The 26,310-nt window shown below is 50.1% G+C and overlaps 2 protein-coding genes across 7 annotated transcripts in view; one reads left to right on the top strand and one right to left on the bottom strand.

The window, feature by feature from the left end:
* Ints9 (integrator complex subunit 9) overlaps positions 1-10,776 on the top strand; it is an 84,422-nt gene extending 73,646 nt beyond the window's left edge. The window contains exons 12-17 of the mRNA XM_051160714.1: positions 706-877; positions 3,873-3,997; positions 5,631-5,798; positions 7,855-7,953; positions 8,801-8,938; positions 10,563-10,776. Coding sequence (XP_051016671.1) covers positions 706-877; positions 3,873-3,997; positions 5,631-5,798; positions 7,855-7,953; positions 8,801-8,938; positions 10,563-10,739 — 879 coding nt within the window. The 3' untranslated portion in view covers positions 10,740-10,776. The remainder of the gene's footprint in view (positions 1-705; positions 878-3,872; positions 3,998-5,630; positions 5,799-7,854; positions 7,954-8,800; positions 8,939-10,562) is intronic.
* A 6,778-nt stretch (positions 10,777-17,554) lies between these two features.
* The window catches only part of Extl3 (exostosin like glycosyltransferase 3), an 88,910-nt gene continuing 80,154 nt past the window's right edge, over positions 17,555-26,310 (bottom strand). For all 6 annotated transcript variants that reach the window (XM_051160718.1, XM_051160719.1, XM_051160717.1 and 3 more), the window contains 3 exons: positions 25,230-25,374; positions 21,826-21,954; positions 17,555-18,899 (listed from right to left, as the gene is read on the bottom strand). In XM_051160718.1, the coding sequence (XP_051016675.1) occupies positions 18,690-18,899; positions 21,826-21,954; positions 25,230-25,374 (484 nt within the window). In that variant the 3' untranslated portion in view covers positions 17,555-18,689. The remainder of the gene's footprint in view (positions 18,900-21,825; positions 21,955-25,229; positions 25,375-26,310) is intronic.

A 26,310-nucleotide genomic window follows, 5' to 3' on the forward strand; every position in this document is an offset into this window, starting at 1 on the left:
CTTATTGTAGATGGTTGTGAAGCCACCATGTGGTTGCTGGGAATTGAACTCAGGACCTTTGGAAGAACAGCCAGTGCTCTTAACCTCTGAGCCACCTCTCCAGCCTCTATTCCATTGTCTCGGTGTACCGGTTTATCCATTTACCAACTTCAGGACATTTTCATTGTTTTCAAGTGTTGGCAATCATGAATTAAACGGCTATAGATATCTGTGGCGCATCTGTGGGTCTTAAGCTTTCAGTTCCTTTGAGTTAATACCAAAGGAACCTGATTTCTGGGCCCTCTTATAAGTGAATATGCACTTTTGTTTAATAAACAAGAACAAAGTCCTCCATGGTGGCTGTGCCATTTCTCATCCCACCAGCAAGGAGGGAAGATTGCACTCTACCACAGCCTCACCAGCACTAGATGTGGTGGGTCTAGCCTCTGGCCACTGCACAGGGTAAGACGCAGCGTCTGCTGCTTTGACTGGCATTTCCCTGCTGGTGCCTGAGCATCTTCAGATGCTCACTTGCCGACTGTGCATCCTCTTTGGTGAGTTGTCTCTGCAGACCTTTGGCTTAAGCCAGGCTGTCCAGTTTTGACAGCAGCCCACAGGCAGGTGCAGCTTTTGTACAGTCTTTTCCTAGTCTGTGGCTTGTCGCCTTCTGTCGTATTTTCCAGCTGGGTTCTTGAGCCAACAGCTCTTGGGTTCTTGTGTTTTTAGCTCATTCAGACCAATAAGCTGAAGCATTACCGCAGCATCCATGGAGACTTCAGCAGTGACTTCAGGCAGCCGTGTGTGCTGTTCACCGGACATCCTTCCCTCCGCTTTGGGGACGTCGTCCACTTCATGGAGCTCTGGGGGAAATCCAGCCTCAACACTGTCATTTTTACTGGTAAGTTTTAAGAGGGAACAGGTCCCCATCCTTCCCACTGGGCTGACAGTGCATGGGTCTACAGGGTTGAGAGGAAACAAACATGACCTCTAAAAATACACAAGCAGGAAAACAGAGGTACAAAGGAATAAGTAAAGCCATGTTGGGCACCTGTGTGTCAAGCACATTTTGATTTCTGCTCTTTTTGATTCTTTTTTCAATACTGAAATCTGCTGGACTGTTTTTTGATAGAATTTTGTAAGGTGTTGAGAACCCAATGTCGCAAGTGTTGGTCTGCTTTTGCCAGTGAGGATTGTTTACTTAGCTGAGCCTTAGGTCTTTGACCATGCTCTGCTCTGGCTCACAGCCACCATTCTTCTGGAAACAGACCACTCAGGAAAGCCGTTAGTGAGGTGAGGCCAGGCAGAGGTGACTTAGGGAATCTCCCTGTTTTATCAGTGTGAGGTCTTCCGGCTGCCTTAAAGTTTGGGAATCTCCCAGGCTGTGAAGTCAGAATCTTGACAGCTACGCCACCCGTCAGTATTAATCAGAGTTCTCTAGAACTTACACAATGAATCTCTTTCTATGAATGAGTGATTGGAATGACTTCCAGGCTGCAGTCCAACTAATCCAACAGTAGGGGCCTGTGACTGGAAAGCCCAGTAATCCAGTAGCTGCTCAGCCTCACAAGGCTGAATGTCTCAGCTGGTCTTCAGTATGTGCTGGAGTCCAGAAGAAATAAGCTCCAACGATGCCAGTGCTAGCAAGGTGGGGGCAAGCAGGCAAAGAGCAAACGCTTCCTTCTTCCAGGTCCTTATATAGACTGCCAGCAGCGGGTGTGAAGACCCAGATCAAAGGGGTGCGTGTCTTCCCACCTCAGAAGTCCAGGCTAGAAGTGGATTCACCCATTTCAAACCAAGCAGGGAGTCTCTCACACATGTGCCCTCCATTTCTGGATTGTCGTTCGTTCCAGATACAGTCACGCTGACAACCACGGAGAGCCATCACCATCCCTAGCCTCACCTCCCTCTCAACAGGGACAGGGTGAGAGACTGATTCACAATGTTGGGCTCATTCTGCATTGGGTGCAGGAATTCTACCATTAGTCATGACAGTGTCCAATGTAGAAGCAAGAATATAGCCAGGCTAGGATAATGGTTATTCATGCTGGCCTTGGGGCCGTGTTTGTGTTTGAGCTGGGTTTAGGAGAGGTTTTCTTGGAGTCTGTATGGTAATGAATAGCCTTGTCTCACATGGGTGCTCTGTGGAGACACAGTGGCCAGCTGTACCAGGAGCTCCTGACCCTCAGCGACTGCCTTGCTGTTCCTCGGACCAGCTCTAAGACACAATCAGAAGCTGTCAGACCACAGTACATTGACTCACAAAGCCTAAAATTTGGCCATCCCTGGGTTTTGTGGAGGTTGTCAAGAGGGCATGTTTAGTAAGGCTGAGCCTGGTCTCTCCTGCTCTCTGATGAGCTGTGACCGATGTGACAGCACTTTCAGGGTTCCATGGGCACAGTGAGAGAGGCCAGCTAAGAAGTTAAAGGCCCTATGCTAACATTTACACTGGCTTGTTGGCTTTCTGGTATCTGCTCAAGTGAGGGGGAGTTTATCTATGTTTTCTGCTTGTATTATGACTACCGTATAGTATTCCTTCTCAGGTGGCCCTGTTACCAGAGGTTTTAGAATGAAAGCATAGCCTCTGGCAACACCATAAGCTGGGCTCAGCAACCCATCCCCAATATGCCAATTAAAGAGACAAAATAGTGAAAAGCAGAGAAAGATTTATTCAACATGGCCATATTATAAAGAACAGATAAAGGATCCAGTGACTACCCCACCCCCAGATCCATCTTTCGGGTAGCAACATAGATTTACATTTAAATAAAAGTCTAGCAGTATGCAAAATTAGCAATCCTGGTCAGGATGTGTTCTGCCATCCCTGACCCATCACCGTCTGTCTGCAGCGTGGTCCTGTAAGTTGCTGGACTGTGAAATCTCTCCCTGGGGTGGGGGTGGGGGGCTGTCCTCTTGGCTTGTACTAGATTTCGGCCTTTTCCTGCCTCCAGCATGGGGTACGTGGGGAGGTTTCTTTGAAGTCTGTTGCCTCAGTAGTTGGATGAGCTGAGAGGAGGAGCTCGGTGTCTTAGCCTGTACTTGTCCCCTTGGGTATTGTGAGTGAGCACGATATTGTGTTCCCTTGGCTCTGGTGGGCAGCTCATTTGGTATGAACAATCCCTGCCAAGCAAGCACTGGTGGCCCTTGAGAGAAAAACTGGGCAATGTGACAGACTGCTCCTAGTTGTGAGACCTGGGCTCCTGGTGGGAGAGTGACAGTCTCAGCAGAAGCCTGTTGGCATGGGCTTTGTGAGGTGTATGATACCTGGTAGGCAACTATAGTGCGTTCTCCCCACCTGGATGTTAGTTTTGAGCAGCCAGTGTGGTGTGGCTATGCCAAGTCCTGCCACTGTCGAGCTGCTGCTTACATCCCATTCTTCCCCGCTTCGTAGCTAGAGTGTTAAGCACTGACTAATAATTCCAATCTGAGTAAATTATCACTATGGTGCTTCCCAGTGGCAAGCTTTCTATACGTTTTCTTTTTTCTTTTTTGGATAGGGTCTCACTATTTAAGCCCAGGCTGGCCTTAAACTAGCAATTCCTGCCTCACCCTCCCTCCAGAGTGCTGAAGTTACAGTGTGCAAAACCACACACAGTTCCTTTCCTTTTCTGTTTCTGTAAGCTGGAAATTTGTTTAGAGTAAAGTTCATCAACTTGTGTACCCCGTATTTTCTCATCTTCTCTCTTTTGGAAGCTTTGAGCCTTCACCCATGCCTCCAGGTCCAAGTTGTCATCACAAGGGTCCACCCAGCATCTCCCCTCCTCGTGGGACCCCTTTTCTTCCCATGGCCCATAGTCTGCTTCCTTGCTCCTCCTTCCTCCACAGGGGCTGTCTGCTTGGCTGCCAGCTGGCTTGGTGGGTCTCTGCCTGAGTGTTAACCCCTGTCTCCCCTTTAGAACCTGATTTCTCCTACCTGGAGGCCCTGGCTCCTTACCAGCCGCTGGCCATGAAGTGCATCTATTGCCCAATTGACACTCGGCTCAATTTCATCCAGGTGTCGAAGCTGCTTAAAGAAGTGCAGGTAACAAAGGACTGCGCCTGGGGTCTACACTGTTTCCTCTGTGGGCCAGGGTCTGCACAGCCATGACGGGAAGATGCCTCTCTTCACAGAAGCCTCTTCTCAGCTCTGTAGGGTGCTGCCTGTTTCCCTTCAAGCTTAAGGAAACGATCTTTATTCCCTAAGAAAGTTTCCCCTCTAAAGAAATCGAAAGGGAGGGAAAGAAGGCATAAATGGGTCCTTTTGCTGAGGCATATTGTGGCCATAGAAAAGCCCATGGGTGTCCTTCCCCTCCACCCCACCCCAGTCAGTCACTGCAGCTAAATCCCGAGTTGAGTTACATGGTAGGTTCATGGTTGTTCCATTTTGCATTTTCTGCCCTAAATAAATAGAAAGTAGCTCAAGTTAAGTGGAGGTTTCTGCACCGGGTAGCGGGAGATGAGCCAAGGCATTGAGATAGCAGTAGCAGTGGGGGGTGGGGGGGGAATTAGAGCTGTCAAGGAAGACAGACGGCTTAGACCCCGTGAGAGAAGGGTTCTGATGCCTTGACCAGGATCTGCAGAGCTTGGGTGCCTGCTGAGGGACCCACTCCTTCATCCAGTTGGGTGTGGTTGCTTCCCTAACCTCCTAGCTTAGCTCTTTGATCTGCTTCACAGACCTCCATCATCATGAGGGGCCCATACACAAAAGGATAGGGCAAGGTGACAAGAAACAGTAAGCCAAAGAACCCCCAGGGAGGCAAGGAAAATTGATGCTGTGCCTTAGCTTGTCACTTCAGATGGGCACAGTGTCCCATCTGCTCAGCATGCAGAGAGAATGGCTAGGGGCCACGTTCTTTTCCTCACCAAGCAACTTCAAGTCCCTAAGCCAGCTTCACACGCCTCTGTCACATGCTAATATTATACATCAGAGGCTATCTGGTGTCCACATTCAGTGAGTGACACTCTGGAGGACACCAAGGCAGGAGACACAGAGCTGTCAGATGCCAGCCAGGTCAGCAAAAAAAAAAAAAAAAAACGAGGCCTGGAAGCGCTAGCTGGAAAGAACAGGCCCATGAGATCCAGCCAGGCCTAGCCGCTGGGGGCCTTCCTTCTTCAAAGGACTTGTGGCTTTAGCCAAATGACTAGAGCAGGGCCAGCTCAGCAGCCTGAGGGCTGCCCAGCATTAGCATTCAGCAGGGTGATTTTGCACAAATAGTCTCATCTCCGATTTACTGTCAAACTCAGGTAGGTGTGTGGCCTAGAGTTTCTGCTGATCTGAGGATAGCCTAAGATACACCACACCCAGATTACTGGCCTACAAAGCTGAATCATTTGCTAGTCGGTCAAGGGTTTGTAATAGCCGATAGGACAGGTATCCTAGAAAGTTTGCCCTCAAGGTGCTGAGCGCCACTTAGGAAGTAGACACAAGAGATGTTACCACAGGAGTTATTAGACGCAGAGAAAAATGGAAGCAAGTGTCGAGAGGTGGCAAGTCCTTCCCTCAACCACCTAGGTTCCTCGCACTGTACTCATCTCCCCTCACAGGTTAGCTGGGTTTGAGAGAATGTGCTCTAGTGGCCTGATTGGTGGGCTTGGGTCAGGAATAGCTTTGGGGGTGCTGCACTGTGCCCAGTTTCTGCCCTTTCCTGTGACCTCCTTGTCCCATTACTCCTCAGCCCCTGCATGTGGTCTGTCCTGAGCAGTACACCCAGCCACCCCCAGCCCAGTCCCACAGGATGGACCTCATGATCGACTGCCAGCCACCAGCCATGTCCTATCGGCGGGCTGAGGTCCTCACCCTGCCCTTCAAACGACGCTATGAGAAAATTGAAATCATGCCAGAGGTGAGCTGCTGCCCTTTCACCCTTAAGCCCTAGTTTCTGCCAGCGTGCCCTTGGGGACATGGCCAGTCTGTCAAAATGAAGGGATCGAAGAACACAGACCCCAGGCAAGTGACTGCTTCCTAGTTAGCCTTGGTGGTGGTGTGGCCCTACGGTGACATCTTGAGTCTCAACCACGGAGGGTGCTCGTGCCCTCTGAGGGTTTCCCATCCTTCCTGCCATCGTGCACGAGAAAGAGTGTAAACGTGCTCATTCGCATCCACATCCTCTAGAGGTTCTGTCTAAAGGTCTGAGTGGCTTACATCCTAGGTGCTAGCTTGTATTCTATCGCAAGGCTCATTGTGCATATGAATAGTCAAGTAGAGCTGTGCTTAGGTGGCTCAGCTAGGGCAGACAGCAAGGGAGGTAGAGCAAGGGGTACTGCTGCCCGTGCCCTCCAGCACGTAGGTTTCTCAGTGTCTGTCAGACCTTTGACTACCTTTGATTTGAATAAATGGCTTTCCTTGAGGAAAGTGAGGAGGTTTTCTGACTTCCTCTTGGATGCGCTGCTCCCTCCCCTGCAGCTCCACCTCCACCCTTTCAGCTTCTAAGAGTGCTTTCTCCAAGCTCTGCTTCTTGTGGGGCCCAGGCTGTCCTGTCACTCATCCAGTGTAAGACAGAATCACAGCCACTCAACAACCACAGGCCTGGAAAGTGCATGTGGAGGATGAAAGGGTTAAAATCTACTGCAGTTAGTGGAGTGTCTGCCTCTCCCCACCAAACCACAGCTAGTTTGATCCAGTCTTCCAGGAAGAAGAATTTACAAACTGAGCTGTCAGCCCTTAGGCCTGTTCTCCCAGAAGACCCACCTATAGGCACTGGGAGATCCCCTCCCCTGGAGTTCTGACCTAAGTTGCGTGGTTTGAGCTCTGGGCTGACTCCTATGGAGGTAGAGGTGCCGCTCGCCACTCATCTTCTCTGAAGAGCCCCACTTCAAGTCCTTGGAGGACATAGCTTACAACTAACTGCCCAGGGACTCTCTCACCAAGCCGGTGCCCATGATGCCCCCTTCAGGCCTCTCACACCAGCCTGAACTGCGCGAAGAACAGTTCATTCATGGGGCAGAGTGTTGATGAACAGGGCATAGGTGAAGGATGCAGCCCAGTCAGGTGCTGCGTTGTATCCCCACAGTTGGAACACCTCACCTCCACTCATGCTTTACTTCATGGACTAGCCTCACATCTTGTGTGTTAATGTTTAAATGCTATAAGCTGCTGCCTCTACCCAATGCATATTGAATACCAATGCCTATGGAACGGCATCTTGCACATTTAATTTTGTTTTTAAATGAAGGCAGCCTGACTTGGAGAGCTGTACATCTGAGAACAGCATATAGCCAGACCTGAGCACCAGGACCCCAGAGGCCCGAGCCCACTGCAGTGTGCACTGGAGCTGCACAGGAAGGGCACAGTCCCACAGGAGGAGTGGCTTGTCCTGCCATTGGCAGACACCAGATTGCCAGGGAACAAAAAACCACTGAGTACATTTGCTGCCGTCCTGTCCTCCTGTGTGACAGTGGGCATCTACAGAAGGTCTAGTGTGAACCCGAGAATCTGCACCTGGTGTGTGTGCTGAGGAATCTGGTAGCTTCAGGAAGGCCTTGAGAGGACTTGAGGAACTATCTGGATTAGTGCCCAGCATAGTTGTGGGGTCCAGGACAGTGACATGGAGCTGCCGTGATGGTCCCTGCTATGGTGCCCAGGAGCCACCATTGCAAAGGACTCTGCTGATACCATGGCACTGTCAGTCCTACCTCTCCTAGCCGTTGGTCTGCTACCTCCAACTCCTTTCTACTGCTCTCCCCTTTCATCACTCTAATTGGCAAGAGATTTGCTGGTGTGTACTGACTCGTGCGGTGAGATCTGGTCATTGTAGGCTACAACGGTGTAAGTAAAATCCAAGAACAGAGAATGCTAAGAGCTCGGCACTGTTTTCCACTAAGCCCTGGGCCATCATCCACCCTGGAATTCTGCCCTTCCGCTCAGAGGAAGCCCATCTGAACCCCTGCATTTGCTTTCAGCTGGCAGACTCCCTGGTGCCCATGGAGATCAAGCCTGGCATCTCCCTGGCAACTGTCTCAGCTGTGCTGCACACTAAGGATAACAAACATGTGCTTCAGGTACTGAGGGCATGTGGGAGGCTGGGTGGGGACCCAGGAGAAACCCCCTTCCCTGAGGAAAGCTCTGCCCACCCAGCCACCTCCCAGTTCACCATATCCCAGTCTGACACTGAAGATGAGGCTGAGTGAGGCATGTATGTGCTTGAAACAAAGAAGACACTTGACATAAATTCCTAGCCACTTCCTCCTCAGGCCACTCGCCTCATAGAAACCACATAAGCTACCCTGTGTAGTCTCCTGTCGTTCCCCCCATAACACACACCCTGAAGTGGCAGCATTACCCCAACTTGTCAACGGGCACATTCCTTGTCAGTCCCCATACCTGAGCACTGTAGAGACAGACTTGAAAGCTGCCGACAACACCTGTCCCTTGCACGTGAGTGGCGCCACTCACCTCTCAAGAGTTCCTTCCACAGCTGCACTGTTGCCTGTGTGCCCCTGTAACGAGCTCTGAGAGTGCTGGCTGCTGTCGTGCATTCATTCTCCTGGCTTTTCCTCACAGAGCCTGAGGGCCAGGAGTTCTCTGACCTCAGTTTCCTAAAGCTTTGTATAGCTGGCTAGTGGCACAACCATGGTCTACCTGCCAGACACTGCAGTCTGTCCTTAGTCAGCATGCACAGCTGTGGCTGCCAGTGTCTTTCAGGAGGGATTTCATCAGGTAGAATCCCCAGAAACACAGACCTGGTTGTTGCTGAAAGGCAGATGAGATGATCCCAAGTGCATGCTTTGCGTTAACTCACATGGAACCCAGATGACAGCCTGGTTTTTCACACCAGACCAGCAGGGTCTTGGCCACTGTGTCAGTGAGGAGGCTCTCGCTGAAAGCCTCACTCTCCTCCTGTCCTAGCCCCCTCCGAAGCCCGCCCAGCCCACCAGCAGTAAGAAGAGGAAGCGGGTGAGTGAGGATGTTCCTGACCTCAAAGTGCTGAAGCCTCTGCTGAGCGGCTCCATCCCAGTAGAGCAGTTTGTGCAGACCCTGGAAAAGGTGAGCGTGGTGGCCTGCTCTGTTCCAAGGATATGCTAGGGTGTCACCAAACAAGGAGAGCCTCAAAATGGACTAAGGCAGAGAACGTCCTTCTGGGCTGTTCCCGGGCTCTGCTCAGCACCAGCCAATCCTACAATCTAGGTCGAGGAAGCAGAACTCCAGAAATGCAGCTGTGGCACATCATAGACTGCCCATCCTCACCAGAGCAATGCTTTCCACAAGAGGAGCGCTGCTGTCCAGGAGGGCTAGCAGACGTGCCTAGGGATTAGTGACTCAATCAGAGTGTGACAGAGAGACAGGCCAAGTGGGAAGACACTGCTGTCTCAGTGGCTGGCTATCCCATGGGTCCCAATGCTGCTTCTCATGTTCTGCCTGCACATTTATCTGTGTACCCTATGCATCCCTGGTGCCCATGGTGGGCAGAAGAGGAGGTCGGGCACCCTGGAACTGGAGTTACAGATAGTTGTGAGCAGTCATTTGGGTGCTGGGAATCAAACCAGGGTCCTCTGTAAGAGCAGCCAGTGCTTTTAACCACTGAGCCATCTTTCCAGTCCCTAAAGGGGAGAGCTCCTGACTGCACTGGGGCTGGGAGGCTGCAGAGGGCACCACCTTAAAGAATTTTCTATTCTGAATTTGTCACAGGATTCTAACAATTAGTGTTTCCACATCACCACCCTTACCAGGAAGACAGGGATGGGTTGAAGATGGTGTGGGCATGCTTCTGAGAGAACCAGGCTAACTCCAATATGTGATGGCAGGGTGGACATTGTCCTGTTAAAGCTATCAATAACCACACTGGCCACACTGTCTCAGCTGCTGACTTCTTTCAAATCTCGAAAACAAGGCTTCCTGTTTCAGCAGGCTTGGTTTTCTTTATCTTTTGATTTTTGTCAAACTGCTCCCTCGCTTGTCCTGCAGTCCTGCAGAGAACCCCTCCCCCTCGCAGCCTGATGGGGCTCCTGATAGGAACCAGAAGTTTCAAATTTGACTTTTTTTAAAAAAATAATTATTCCTCAAAATAATTTGCTTTTCCACAATGACTTTACCTTTTCCTCCTGCCTGGCTTGTCCTGGAGCAAGGCCCTGTGATTGCCTGGCCCTGCCTGTCTCCCTCTTTCCAAAGCCGTCTGGGTGTTCCCACAGCCATGGACAGACAGTCCCTGCATCAGAATCAGAATCCTTACTGGTTTTATGTCTGATCCAAGCAATGCTCTAATTTAGCTGCAGTTCTCATTTTTAAGGAGATGCTACAATTAGCAATAAAGACAGCTGGCGAGGTGGTGCCAGCCCCCCAGGTTAGTGGTACTTTGCTGTGAGGAATGGGGGCCTCCCTGGGGCTCAGAACTTCGGAGACTGAATGTAGGCAGGTGCCAAGACCAACAACCTGCGGTCCCCCTGAACCTGAGAGTCTGGGTGTGCTCAGTGCCTCAGAAGTGCGTACACACCTACACAGGGCTGGGCAATCGGCCATTCTCCTGAGATCTGTGTGTGTTTGGGGCCTTGTTTAAATATGAAACTCTTGGTTGGATCCTGGCCCTGAGAGTCAAAAGAGCGGTCTTGGGTGTAAGTGCTCAGTCGGGCCTTGCTGTCAGGGTAGCCATCCTTCTCTTTTTCTCTTGGAACAGCATGGCTTCAGTGACATTAAGGTGGAAGACACAGCCAAGGGCCATATTGTCCTGCTGCAGGAAGCCGAGACACTCATCCAGATTGAAGATGACTCGACTCATATCATCTGTGACAATGACGAGACGCTGAGGGTGCGACTGCGAGACCTCGTCCTCAGGTTCCTACAGAAGTTCTGAGTGGGGCACCCGTGAAACCCTAGGCCCTCCACTCGGGCACAGTCTGATGGTGTCCTCGGGCTCCCAGGGAGGAGAGGTGCGTCAGCCAGCATCTGCCAGTCTGACTTCCTTGTACTGCTGAAGCCAAGAACTCAGAGTCCTGTTCTTTTCAGTTCTGGGGCTCTTGAGCAGCTGTGGGTGATAGCATGGCAGAACTCCTTTCCTAAGGGAAGTGAAAAATGACTGGCCTGTGTCTTCAGGGTTCACAGGGGCAACTCTTGGACTTACCTGCTGCAGTGCTACACCTAATAAAAGGCAGCTCCCCAAATCAGAAAGGAGCCTATCTAGCTCTGTTCTGTGGCCCATTTTGCTAAAATAAACATTATTTTTATAGTAATGTCCAGTGCTGTTGAACTGCAATCTAAATATTAGTTTAGTATCTGGGGAAAAGTCTGCAACTACACCCAACAGTGAGAATGCCACTGTCTCCCCTCTGCCTTAACCATTAGCCCGGCCCTGCTTACACAGATGCAGATGTGGCCCCAGCGCTGGAGAAACAGGTCAGAGTTCAGTCTCCTCTGATACCCAGCAAGCTCAAGGGCCCCTGGGCCCCTAAGACCCTATCTCAAGCAGAAACAAGTATGTGACTCATGCCTTAGTCCCAGCACTGGAGAGGCAGAGGCAGGAGGATCTCTGAGTTTGAGGCTAGTCTGGTCTACAAATCAAGTTCCAGGACAGCCAGGTAACACAGAGAAACCCTGTCTCAAAATACCTTAAAAACAAAACAAATCAGAAAACCAGCAGCAGAAATAATAGATTCAGATACACTCCAGTTCTGTGAAAGGCATTTCTTACACAGAGAACTCCCACGCGAGCCTGGGGGCAGAAGTGACTAAAGGCAGGCTGAGGAACCCCCTTTTTCAATTCTAGTTTTGTAGTCAAACAGCTGTACATGTATCTCAGCAAAGCGGCAGTAACAGGGCTTGTCTCTCGCACACGGCTATTAGAGGCAGGGGTGGGGTGTGGAAACTTAAGTCACTGTGTTCTCAGGATTTCATCCCTTTATACTCTAGTCCAGCCTTAAGTCCTAACTGCTGTCCTGATACATGACTGAACAGGCTGCAAGTGAACAGCAACTTCATCTTTTTTCTAGCTTTTTAAAAGTCTTTGTGAATTTCATATCATGCATTCCCAATCCCACTCATCTTCCCATCCCTGCATATCTGCCTTCCACCCCTGCAAACCTTCCCCCAAAGAAAATAAGATAGAATAAAAACACAAAAGCCATCTTGTCGTGGAAGCTGTAGTGTGTCACCGTGTCCACACATCTTTACTTGCAAATGTTGATTGCAGTGGGTCACTGGTCTGTTCCGAGGCCTCTGGCTTCTGCTACTCCATCAGGACTGGATCCTCACAGGGCTCCTCTGGATGTCCTGTGTCATGGAGATCCTGCAGCTTCGGATCTGCAGGACTGGCCTGCAGGAGCACTTCCTGATCATAGATGGGGCAGATGTTAGGGTGGGCCAACTCCAAGCCCTGGATCTGGGCCTGGGTGGTAGCTGAGCTGGTCAGCACCGGGCCTGCACCACCAGGACCGGCTCTCCAGCACCATCCCTGATAGCTCACCCAATGCGGCAGGCAGCTGGTCGGGGCCACTCTCCTGCTCTCACTCTCTCACTCACACCTTCACCTCTAGGATTAGCTCTACTGTGCTGTGCAGGAAAGGTGCAGGGCCTGCTCTCGCAAGTGCTGCAGTGGGTAAAGGTGGGGCCACGGGTGGTAAGGGTTGGAAACAAGTATCTCTCCCTCACCCAGCCCACCCCAGTTGAATGGAATGGCATAGCCAGCTCTCCTGTGCTCACTACCTGGGAGCGGCTCCTCCAAGCTCCCACTCCCACCCCCACCCCCGCCATCAGGGAGGATATGCTTCCCAGGTGAGGGGTGGGACCAGCTCTCCTGAGAGTGGTGGCCAGCTCAGCACTGTGCCTCAGGCTGTGACGACTGCTGCTGCTGCTGCTGCTGCTGCTGCATAGACCCAGACATGGCTCTCAGCAGCACTGTGGACCAAAATGTCCCCATGGCCTCAGCTAACAATCAGGCCACTCAGATCACCATGTGCTACACACACACACCCATCAGCATGGCCTTCAGCCACGCCTGCAACTCCAACACTCAGGAGGCTGAGGCCAAAGTGTTGCTCTTAAGTTCAAGGCCAGCCTTGGAGACCTAGTGGTTTCCAGGCTCACCTGTACAAGATGTGACCATATCTCAAAAACTTAAAAATATACTTCCTGATTAACTAATTGCAGTGCATTTATATTTTGAAAATAATGTCCTTTTATTTTATGACAGAGACCTTTCCAACCTATGAGCCCATCCCTCCAGTCAACAGTGTAAGCACCTACTTCTATATTTTGTGCACTTTCTCTGCTAACTTCATTCACCTCAGCAGGGCCAAGGTCTCCCCTGAACTCCTCAAGACTCAGAGGCTCAATTCCTAGCACCCATGTGTTAGCTTACAACCATCTGTAGCTCCAGTCCACAGGATCTAAAGCCTTCTTCTGACCTTTGAGGGCACCAGGTACACACATGCACAAATATAGACATGGGAAACACATACACGCACACACTCTTTTTAAGAAAAACCTAATTTAGAGTCAGCAAGATGGCTCGGTATCTAAAAGTGCTTGCTTCATATGCCTGCTGAACCTGCGTTCAACTCCCAGAACCCATAGGGAAAGCCAGATGCCATGCTCGTATCTGTAATCACGCCATTCCTAAGGCTGAAAGGGAGGCTTGGAACGGCACAAACAACAGAGACATTGCTTCCAACAGGGTCTAGCCAGTCAGTGAGCTTCAGTGAGAGACCCTGACTTAAAAGACAAATAACGAGCTGGGCGTGGTGGCGCACACATTTAATCCCAGCACTCAGCAGGCAGAGGCAGGCGGATAGCTGTGAGTTCAAGGCCAGCCTGGTCTACAAAGTTAATCCAGGACAGCAATGCTACACAGAGCAGCCCTGTCTCAAAAAACCAAACCAACCAAAACCAAACAAAAGAATATTAAAAGCCAGAAGACAGGGAGAAAGGCTACAAAACGGTACCGCCATAGTAGCCACAAACTCAGTAGCTAGTTACCTGTACTGGGCTACACAAGACTGGCCATGTCCACAACTGGCCATGGATCAGGGAGGGGGATGAGGGACCCTACCCTTCTCTGTTAAACTATTGGCTACTCAGAACTTCTATTAGGCGAGTCACTGTATTCAATTGTGTACTCTTTGGTCAGCCCATCAGGCTCCAATAGGTAGTGTTATATCCATGGTCACACAGACAGCCCTGGTTAAACTCAACTGGGTCCCAAAACAAGGTATGGGGGTGTGAAAGGGGACACACAGGGAAGAGGGGACTGACAGGAGAGGGAAATGAGAGGGTGGCAGGTAAGTCACCAGATGAATTAAACACGTATATGAAAGGGTCAGAGAACAAATTTAATAAGGAAGGCAGCACATTTAAAGTTTAAAAGATAGGGCTGGAGAGATGGTTCAGAGGATTAAGGGCACTGACTGCTCTTCCAGAGGTCCTGAGTTCAACTCCCAGCAACCACATGGGCTCACAACCATCTATACTGTGATCTGATGCCCTCTTCTGGCTTGCAGGTGTACATGCAGGCAGAGCACTATATACATAATAATAAAGTTTAAAAGATGTTTACCATCATTAGTCACCAGGAAATGTGGTCTGAACTTCAAACCCAAAACTGGCAGCACCACAGGATGCTGAGCACATGGAACTGAACATCCCTCCGCATCACTGCAAGTACAAAATGCAGCGACTGTTTCAGAGACGAGGCCTCCCAGGGTCTCAGAAGACTGCCCAAAGACCCTGCCACAGGTTTCACCTCAGAAAGAAAGGTGGATCCCCAAAAGCACTTGCTTGTCAGTGTTCACAAAAGCTGCACTCGGGGAAACAGCCAGGCAATCCGCCTGCCTTGAGTATTTGGACAACAGGTCCACACCATCACACCTGGCTCACTCATCATTGAAATGCACAAATGGCTGTTTCCAAGACAGCCACCCTTTTCCACTCTTCCTGCTGAAGGTTTGGACCCCACCCAACAAATGCCAAGTTCATTCAATGCCTGGGTGCCTTGAAAGTAATCCAGCTCACTTTGCCTGTCTCCTCCCCCAAATTGGCCATGTGTTCAGCCTGTCACACTCTTCCACGAGGAGCCCAGGAATCGCTTCCTTGGTGCCGTCCTCCCTAGATGCTCCTCCTTCAGTGGGTGAAGTAGAGCATTGGCCTACACAGGCCAGTCAGCCAGCAGGGCTGCTCTGCCTGGACTTAGGGCAGTAGGCACTTCTCAGGAAGAGGCAGTCTGAGGGCTGCTGCAGCTGCAGCAACTGAGCAAGGGCTTGACATCTAAAATACATGGAGAGCCAAGACAGTTTGCATCAGAGTGGACTTTACGTCTCATTAAAGGGCTAGGCCTGGCAGGTGGCTATGGCCCGACCAGCGCTGTGGGCAGCCCAATCTGAGCCCAGATCCATACCTCACCGTGCATAACCAGCTCTAACACTTGGTGACCGTGCCTCTTGACAGCCACCGCCAACACTCTGGATTCCACAGGTGGGTCTGAGGCAGAACCAACCAGAAATTATAAACAAGCACATCCTCTGTGTGCAGTGCAACTTTTATATCGTAGCCTCCTTCGCCCTCAGTATCCTGGGCAAGTGGTAACAGGAACTACAGCCTGAGTCCCACATGTGCGCACACTGCTGGCCCCACCAGGGGCACTCATTTAGGTCCTATCAGCCTTAAATGTCAGTGCCCTGGGTTGCCACCTGCAGAGCCAGAATAGGGCCTCACACTCCAGGCCCTTCCTGGGTTTCCATCTTCCACCTGTCCCCTAGACAGCCCAGGATAGCACTTACCCTCAATGCAGACAGTGGTCTAAGGTCCAAAGGCCTATGACTCCTAGAGGCCATCCCTGCCAGTCAGCACAGGACACCATGGCACATTCTTAAAAGCTGATAGGAGGAACCTATCCGTGGTTAAGGGACCTGTTGCTCTTGCAATGCTGGACTTCAGTTACCAGCACAACTGTTCCTAACACCAGCTGTGGATTGGACACCTTCTTTTGGCTTCAGCAAATAGCTGCATGCATATGCTTATGTACATGCACAATAAAAATAAAATATATATTGTTTTAAATTCCCACAGTAACAGGTTAGCTGGTGTGCAAAATGAAACACTGGCTGACAGCCTGATCTCACCCTTGTCCAGTTCCCCTTGCTGCTGCTGCCTGGCTGACGCTGGAGTGCTCCCAGCTGGCCACGCAGAAGCCACTGAAATCAGGCAGGTACCTTGACACAGGTGACTCTTTTGTCCTTGCTGAGAATAACAAAACACCTCCAAGAAGATTGAGTTAAAGTCTCCATTTATTTTGTTGTTGTTTTTGTTTTTTTTTTTTTTTACAAAAATCTAACGTAAGACCTTTGTGCTCATGGTTTAAAAGGGGCAGACAGAGGGACAAATTTTATCAGAGCCACCACAGGCAGCTGCACCCTCCAACTCCATGCTCACTAACAAGGCCACCCCAGACAGGAGCATTGTAGGTGGTCCACTGGCCTGGGGCAGCAGTGTGGGGGTCTGTCACTCTGTGGGTGGCCCTTGACCTCAAGATAAAGAGCAACTGGAAAAACAAAGCTGTCCTGGCCCTGGGAGCTGAGACTGGGTAGCTGGGTGTGACCTGTGTGAGGAGTCCAAGACAGGAGGTGACCCATGGTAGGCAGCAGCATCCACCAGGCAGGCTCCCACACTTGTAGTGGGGCAATCATTTCCAAGCATGTCCCCTAGCCCACAATCCACATCACCAGCAGGGTCCAACTGCTTTGTCTCCGCCTCTTGCCTGGGAGACACTCAGGTACAGTCACTGTCCATACTTGCTGCTGGGGTCTTTCAGTCAATGTTCCCACCAGACCCAGAGATGCTATCCCATAGCACACTATGATGGTACTGTCCCTCAAACACGTGATACCCATGAGTGACCAATGACTTTCAGGGCCCTACAGAAGGGGTTGACCACAGAGACTGACTTTCTCATCAGGTGCCATAGCATCAATTTACAAGTTCTCACATTAAAAGAAACAAGACAAATAGGGTTGGGGCCCGAGGCAGAGGGACTGTAGGGGTGCCCACCCACAGCTCTGGCTTCTATCCCCAATACTGGGAAGAAGAAGGAAAAAAAAAAATAGCAGCCACATATTTAGCGCAAAACACCACACTCTTTGGCTCCCCTGAGGGAAGAGGGCTACTACTACAAAGAATAGTGAGAGGACAGAAAGTTGGGGTAAGGAGTCTAGACCCTTTGCTGAGTTGCCAAGAACCAAATGTCCCAGGCAGCCCCAGGTGTCAGGTTCCAGACGAAGACAGTGGAAGCTCTGCAGCAGCCTGGTCCATGCCAGCCCTACAACAGGAGAGATCTAGAAGTCAGGACCCCCAGCAGCAGCACCCCGTGTCAGGGCCTAGGAAGACAGACCTGGCTTAAGGCAGGAGCATGACCAGGACAGACTCTGGCTCAGCAGCTGGGAATACTCAGTCCCACCCAACCTCATGGGGCAGGGAGACAAGTCACGGGCAGAATCCCACTAGCGCTCTCAGTTCCCCACTGCCACCCAAAACTAGCTTATTTCACCTTCAGCCCTGGGAACAGAACCATAAACAGGGAGTGGAAAGTGGTAATGTGGGGGTGAATGCCTGTTAAGTTGCAAGAATTCACTGAGCAAACCACAGCCTCCAGGTTCTAGCACACCCCAGACCTTGAAGGCGAGAGTCAACATGGCTTCAGGGCTCTACACCATACAGTACAGGACGAAGTCCAGACGGAAGCGGGGAGGTGAATTTCACCTAGGCGTTCATTCCAAGGCACGCGCCTTGCAGTAAGACTCTGGGATCCTCAAAGGACACAGGCTGGTTCTACACCACACAAACTCCCAGCCAGCCTGATAATTTCCTGTTGTCTCCTCTGAGAAAAACAAGTGCTACAGGGAGCAGGCACCAGTGCCCTGCACCAGTGTCCCCGCACCATTGTCACCAGGAGGGTGGGCAGTACAGCTCACTGTTTGCTTCCTCATTCTCTCTCACACTCAAGAGACAATAGGAGAGTAATGATAAGCCAGTGACACCTAAGTGCTGCCTGGGTCCAACCCTCGGAGCACACCATCCCCACTGTGCAGCCTCCAACAAGAGAAGCTGTGTTAGCATCACTGAGGCAACGGAAGGGGCCAGAGCAGATCAGGAGAGCTTGCCTAGGCCAAGTCCATCCTGCTTATTTCTGCAGCCATGCTACTGGAGGGGAGGGGGGCTGCAAATGTCAGTCCAGGTAACACAGGGCCAGGACCCTCTCCACTAAATACATAACCAGGTAGGTAGGTTCCTCCCTTGGAGAGATTGGCAGAAATTTCAGGTGCACCCCCACCCCACCAAATATATATATGTATATGTATGTATGTTTGTATGTATGTATGTGCTACGTGTGGTGTGTGTGATGTGTGTGCATATATACGTATATACACGTATGTGTGGACATATATGCACACATATAAATAAACCTTAAATGGCAGATGTGAAACTCTCTCTTTAAATAATAATAGTTACTGAATTTAAAAACCACAAACCAGCCGTCCCGGGCTTATGAACTAGTGACTCACCACAGAGTCCCCACAGTCCTCAGTGTTTGCTATCAGACAGTGTCCTGTGCAGAAACCCCGAGTCTGCTGACCAGGATCCCACGCCCAGTGTGGCTGACTTCAGAATAAAGACAGCTACCCCTTTCCACTTTCCCTGCTGCCTCCCCCAGCAAAGGATCTGGGCCCTGCCCCACAGATGTCCCCAAGGCTCTTCAACACCTGGGAACCTCGGGAGCGCCTCCCTGCACTCTGCTCATTGTCTCGTCAAGACTGGAAAGGCCCTAGATGAACTTGAAACACTTGGTCTTGTCATGGGGCAGGCGGGTCTTGAAGAGCACAGAGTCCACCCTGAACTGTGTGTACAAGAGGGGCATGTAGCCGTACACCTTGACAAAGAAGTTGATACACTTGTGCCGCTCGTGAAAGTGAGAGTCATCGTGGGACAGAGCCTGAGGGCACCCTGGGCATCGAAAAGTCCACCTTGACGTCACCTGGAAACAGGAGAAAGAGAGCAGGTGTGAACATAGCATGACTGCTGACAGGATCTTATGGGCGCGGCCAAGCCAACGCCATGTCCACAGTGACGCTGCCGAGCCACCTATGGCTACATCCACACAGCCCAGCATGTATGTATCAAAACATTCAGAGGAGGTCTTTTCCATGTCACCAAACTTAATAGACAGCAAAGTCCCCTGTGAGCAGTCCGAACAAGTCTCCCTCCAGTATTTATCTCGGTGGCACAATAACATGTCGGTATACAGCTTTTTTTTTTTTTTTTTTTTTTTTTTTGGTTTTTTCGAGACAGGGTTTCTCTGTGTAGCCTTGGCTGTCCTGGACTCGCTTTGTAGACCAGGCTGACCTCGAACTCACAGTGATCCGCCTGCCTCTGCCTCCCGAGTGCTGGGATTAAAGGCGTGCGCCACCACGCCCAGCTGGTATACAGCTATTTGTTCCTTCTGTTTTTCATAGCAAAATACTGGAAAACTAGCCAAAACAGAACAAATCATTCTAAAACTATAAAGCCATTAAAAAAAAAAGTTCAAGAAAGTTACATTTGAAACATGAGAAAACAGTCTATTATTAAGCTTTTTTTTTTTTTTTTTTTTTTTAATTAAGATCTCTAACATAGAAAACCCCTCACAAATTCTGCTGGAGACCTGAGCCTGGGCCCCAGCAGGATGGGACCTGGGTAGAGTGGCTCTCAGTCGGAGGGGAAGGGCACACCTCTACTCATGTCTGAAGACATCTTGTGTGGGACTGAGGTAGGAATTTAAGTTACTGTGTCTGCACACCCCAGGAGGCTTAGGAAGCCTAAGCAGGCAGAAACGGGAGGAAGGGCAAAGCCCTTTGCAGCACTACAAGTCAGAAACAGGAGTGAGTGCAGGGGAAAGACCTGCAGAAACCAAAGAGAGAAGCAGCACCAGAGCGTGAGGCACAGCAGGGTGACGGGAGGCTGTGACCAACGTGTATATTTGTGAGGAACTTTCCAAAGAGACTCAGACACTGTGCAGCCATTCAACCTGTGAGCATACAGAGAAAAATCAACAAGTGAAGGGCACTGGGATCAGAACCCAGAAAGGGGAATACAGATGAGGAGACAGAATTGTGAAGGCAAGATGACTAGGAAACATGGGGAAAGGTGCCAGGTCATTCATGAAGTTCAGAACAGGCAACCCTGGTCCTGGAACAGAAATAGGACAGACTAAAACTCAGGACAGAAAGATTTCTACTGCATGGTACATCAGTGCAGGCTCACAGTCAACATCCATAAAGGAGAGAGGAAGATAGGCATGTAACCATCTCATAACCCTTAAATTATTTATTTATTTATTTATTTATTTATTTATTTGAGACAAGGTTTCTCTGTGTAGCCTTGGCTGTCCTGGACTTCTCTGTAGACCAGGCTGGCCTTGCACTCACAGCGATCCACCTGCCTCTGCCTCCTGAGTTCTGGGATTAAAGGTGTGCGCCACCACCGCCTGGCCCTTAAATGTATTTGAAACAAAATATTTTAAATGAAATGTTTATTTTAAAAGTAAGCTGCCTGGGCGTGGTGGCGCACGCCTTTAATCTCAGCACTCAGGAGGCAAAGGCAGGCGGATCACTGTGAGTTCGAGGTCAGCCTGGTCTACGAAGTGAGTCTAGGACAGCCAGGACTACACAAAGAGACCCTATCTAAAGGAAGGGGGAATGGGGGGGGGGGGGAGTAAGTAAGCTGCCCCAGCACTCAGAAAGCAGAGGCAGGCAGATCTCTGAGTTCCAGGCCAGCCTGGTCTGCAGAGTAAGCTCCAGGAGAACCAAGGCTACACACACAGAAACCGGAGGAAGGGCAAAGCCCTTTGCAGCACTACAAGTCAGAAACAGGAGTGAGTGCAGGGGAAAGATCTGCAGAAACCAAAGAGAGAAGCAGCACCAGAGCGTGAGGCACAGCAGGGTGACAGGAGGCTGTGACCTCCCCGAGGCTGTTGTCTCGAAAAATCAACGACAACAACAACAAAAAAGCTGCAGTGCTGAGGGACACACACTCATGTGCAAAGCCCTGGCCCTTCTCTTTCCACTCACCTGCTGTTCTCACCAACTCTCATGCACCTAAATAAAACCCATATCAAAGCACTTGTATCATATAACCACCGTTTTCACTGAAGCAGCAGTTTCTGCATGACTTCTTTCCGTTTTTATTTGTAATCGTGTCTGTCTGTGGGTATGCGCACATGACTGCACTGCTTGCAGAGTCCACAAGAGAACATCAGGTCCCCTGCAACTGGAGTTACGGGAGCTTGCGAACCACCCAACACGCATGCTGGGAACTGAACTGGGACACAGAGAAAGGCTGACGACTGCCTCTCCACAGCAGTGACCAGCAACACTTCCTTGAAACGCTGCAGCTAACTTAAGATGACACAAAGACAGCTGCGATTCCTTTCGATAACAAACAAGTTAGTGCATCTGCCATTAAAAACTGCAGCCTGCACCAAGAAGAGACTTGATACCCTATGAGCATATACAGGGGGAGGTAATCCCCCTCAGTCACAGTCTTAGGGGAGAGGAGTAAGGGGAAAATGGGAGGGAGGGAGGAATGGGAGGATACAGGGATGGGATAACCACTGAGATGTAATATGAATAAATTAATAAAATATATTTTTTTAAAACTGCAGCCTGCTTCAGAAGTGAAGGAAAGACAGGGTGTACAACTGCGGCAGCCCTCACACCCCACAAATCCCAACACCCTCAAGTCTATCCAATGGCCTTGATGCAAAGCCGCTGTCTTACTACCCTACCATCAATCCTATGTGTGCAGAGTTCTTGTGCACCCTCACAGAAAAGTCCCTGAGGTGTGGCACTGTCACAAGCTGCACTACGGCAAAACAAAGGATAAAGTGTACATGAACACACCCTCCCACGGCTAACAGGGCCTACCTTAATAGGAGGCTTCCGTGTGATGTGGGAAACAAGGAAGTTCATGGCAATATCCTCACAGTTGATGTACTCGTCCACCATGTCTCTGATGGCCTGGGGCATCACATAAGAATACAGGTAGGCATAATACTGTCAGGAAAGAAAGGACCAGAACACCATTAGAAGTTTTTTCACTTTCAGGCCAGGCGTGGTGGTACATGCCCTTAATCCCAGCACTTGAGAGGCAGAGGCAGGCGGATCGCTGTGAGTTCGAGGTCAGCCTGGTCTACAAAGCGAGTCTAGGACAGCCAAGGCTACACAGAGAAACCCTGTCTTGAAAAAAAACAAAAACAAAAACCTTTCACTTTCAGCAAAAACTATGTGTGGCTCTAGGGGCTGCTGGGCTGGTGAGGGAAGGTGCTGGAGGTATAGGCGGGAGGGGGTAGGGGACAGTCAGTCACAGTGGGGATGCACTACTGCCATCTAAGGACTGGGAGCAGCATCTTGCGGTGCAGATTTATTTATTTATTTATTTATTTATTTTGAGACAGGGTCTCTCTGTGTAGTCTTAGCTGTCCTGGACTCGCTATGTAGACCAGGCTGGCCTTGAACTCACAGTGATCCGCCTACCTCTGCCTCCCGAGTGCTGGGATTAAAGGCATGCGCCACCATGTCTGGCCTTTTGTTGTTGTTGTTTTTTGGGTTTTTTGGTTGTTTTGTTGTTTGTTTGTTTGTTTGGTTCGGTTTTGGGTTTTGGTTTTTGGTTTTTCGAGACAGGGTTTCTCTATGTAGCCTTGGCTGTCCTGGACTCACTTTGTACACCAGGCTGGCCTCAAACTCACAGCAATCTGCCTGCCTCTGCCTCCTGAGTGCTGGGATTAAAGGTGTGCGTCACCACGCCCGGCTTGCAGTGTAGATCTTCACTGTGAGAGCACCTCACGTGTCATTGTGCTTTCTTTGCAGTCTACAAGCAAACACCAAAAGGAGGGCAATACCTTCACAAAAGCTAGTTCAATGGGTTGAGGAGCTGGCAAAGGCGTTCTGTGAGGGGCAGTGGCAGCGACATGCTCAGACTAGGGATTCTGTGGTGCTAGGAATGGCAGTGAGGCCTCTTGCATACTAGGGCAGTGCTCTACCACAGAGCCGCACACACACTCCAACTCCATTCAGAATAGGGGTTCTTCAGAGCCCAGCTGAAGACTTCAAAGGGAAAGCATAGGTCAGCATCACTCAAAAGAAATGTCGTACAAGTCCGGGCAGTGGTGGTGCACACCTTTAATCCCAGCACTTGGGAGGCAGAGGCAGATGGATCTCTGTGAGTTCAAGGGCAGCCTGGTCTACAAAGCAAGTCCAGGACAGTCAAGGCTACACAGAGAAACCCTGTCTCAAAAAAGCAAAAAGAAAAAAAAAGAAAGAAAGAAATGTGCTACAAGAACTGGAGGAATGACTCAGTGGTTAACAGTGCTTGCTGTGCAAGGCTAAGAACTAGAGTTTGGACTCCAGAACCCACATAAATAGCAGGCAGGTGTGGTAGCCTGTCTGTGATTACCACCTGGGGAGGAGGAGCAGACAGGCTCTCCAGAGCAAGGCAGCCACCGAGACTAGGCATACCTGCAAGCTCCGGGTGGCCTCGCTGAGTAAAGATAAATAATGGCTGGGCATGATTCCTGACACCAGCTTTAGGCCTGCACAAACACGTGCAAATACATCCATGTGCCCATACACATGCAAACAAAGCCTGCATACACACACACACACACACACACACACACACACACACACACACACAGACACACACAGACACACCACATACATCTAGAAAATTTTTTTTTAATTTTTAAAATAAATATAATATGAGCCGTATGGCATTTTAAGTGTCCTCAGAACCATGTCCTTAAAACGCAAAAGCTGGAATTGCCACGTAGCAGAAGGGTATTTTGCACACTCCAGCTTAGCTTGATGCCCAACACCATCACAAAAGAAAAGAGCCGAGTGGTGCACGCCTTCAGTGCCAGCACTGGGGCAGCAGAGGCAAGTGATCACCAGTGAGTTCCAGGACAGCCGGGGTTCTATAAAGAGATCTTGTCTCAAAATAAACGAATAGAAAAATAAAAGTAGAATTAATAATTTACTTACCCCACCTATCTAAAACAACTGCAATTTGACAAGTAACGAACATAAAAAGCTAAGGTATTTTGTAACTTCCCTCGTGTGTTTTTGTGCTTTGGTGTTCTTTATACATCCCAGCATACTGCAGCTCTGACCCGGCACCCACAAAGAGCTCAGGAGCCACAAGAGGCCAATAGTTATGTTGAGAAATGTAGAAGGAGCAGGAGCCAGAAGTAAAAAGCAGCATATACTGAGGTAACAGTGCAAGGGAGGCGTGATGGCCGAAGGTACCTACACTGGGGTACCCTAACGCGAAACCTAATGTAAAACTGGAATGTGAAAACATCTCTGGGCAAAAGTGGCAGTGGCCCTGGAGAGAGGCCCACAGTGGACCCTATGGCAATCAGAACCTGGCTGAGCCACATCTGAGTGGTAGTGCTGAAAGTCAACAGTACTCAATAGGCCTTTGGTCTTGTGACTTCAACTGTGTAGAGTGAGAGCCAATGGTCTACAGGCAGTCCCCACGGTCTACAGGCAGTCCCATGGTCTACAGGCAGTCTCCATGGTCTACAGGCGTCCCCACGGTGTACAGGCAGTCCCCACGGTCTACAGGCAGTCCCCACGGTCTACAGGCAGTCCCCACGGTCTACAGGCAGTCCCCACGGTCTACAGGCAGTCCCCCACGGTCTACAGGCAGTCCCCCACGGTCTACAGGCAGTCCCCATGGTCTACAGGCAGTCCCCATGATCTACAGGTGTCCCCACGGTCTACAGCTGTCCCCATGGTCTACAGGCAGTCCCATGGTCTACAGGCAGTCCCCATGGTCTACAGGCAGTCCCAGTCCTGACTATTTCAGTTACTCTATGCATAGTTTCTGTTTTCTTGTCTTGAGATGATGTCTCACTGCATAACCTATCCTAGCCTCAAGCCTATGATCTTCCTACTTTGCTACAGACCACTGGGTGTGGGCAACAATACTCGGCTTCTCTAAGCACTTTGCTCCTTAAAAGGCAGGAATAGCTTGGCTCTGGCACAAAGGGGCCACAGAAGCAGAAAGGCTGGTTTTGTTTTGTTGTTTTTCAAGACAGGGTTTCTCTGTGTAGCCTTGGCTGTACTGGACTCGCTTTGTAGACCAGGCTGGCCTTGAACTCGCAAAGATCCGGCTGCCTCTGCCTCCCGAGTTCTGGGATTAAAGGCGTGTGCCACCACACCCAGCTAGAAAGGCTGGTTTGAAGGTAGCATTCTTTCCTACACAAGCTCACCCTTACTAAGCAAGGACCACTGAACACAGCGGACCACTAACAGTGTCCTCTCACCTTGTGAAAAAAGGCAGCGCCTGTCAGCACCATGGACAGCTCACAGGAGTAGTTGGAGTTGTAGAGCCAGGACTGGTGAGGGATGTCCCACGCATGGTAACGGCCAGGGAAACCCACAATACGATCACGTGCCTCTCTCCACACCCTTGAAAACACACACACTTAAAAATTAGTGCTTTTATCTGGCCAGCTTTGAACCTTAAGGACTTTTACATTTTTCCTTTTATTTCAGTTTCTTTCTCTCCCACTTTAAAAAAAAATAATAATAATCAAACACTAGCAAATCAGAATCAAACAGTAATAGAGCATCATCAATAATCTGCTTATCACCCCACAGTCTCTCTCCAGTGTCTAGTGGGAAGGTCACTGGAAGGAACTCCATAAGGTGGCATACATAATGACCTGCAGCAATTTCTGCTTCTTTTATTTCTTTAGAGGTTTGTTTTTAATGAACACAACACCTTGGTTCCACAGAACATGTGTGCAATTTCTCTATCCTGAGATTCCCATTCTTCCTGCCTGAGAGTGCAGCCGAGAAGCCCACGGTCAGCACAGGCAATCACACCCATCTCCTAGACTGAGCAGAGCCCCGAGAGAAGCCCAGTGGGTAAAGCTGTCCACAGACCGTGGAACGAGGGCATCTGCTGAATGAACGGGGCGAAGGTGAACTCTGGGCAGCTTTGAGAAATCTGAAGAAAGTTTAAATTGTTTTCTTATTACTAGAGCATGTGCATGCGTGTGTGTTCACGTTGCACACGTAGAGGTCAGGACAACATTGTGACATTGGTTTCTCCTTTCTACCTTTCAGTAGATTCTGGAATCAAGCTCAGGGGAAAGCACCTTTATCTGCTAAGCCATCTTACTGGCCCAGGTGCAACTTGCATATCATTTCCAATAAATCAAGACAAATACAATCAGTTCCCAGTTTCAAGCTGGAGCAAAGTTGGCGGCCGCTAGAAGGCCTCAGAGACTGCAGCTGCCTGGGAGCTCCTGAACCACTTCAGGGCTCTTCAGCCCCAGAAACAGATCTCAGTTCAGAGAATTTGAGATCCAACAGATGACAACTCACAACTTCCAACAC

Source organism: Acomys russatus, chromosome 18 (assembly GCF_903995435.1).
Source record: "Acomys russatus chromosome 18, mAcoRus1.1, whole genome shotgun sequence".
Lineage (NCBI taxonomy): Eukaryota > Metazoa > Chordata > Mammalia > Rodentia > Muridae > Acomys > Acomys russatus.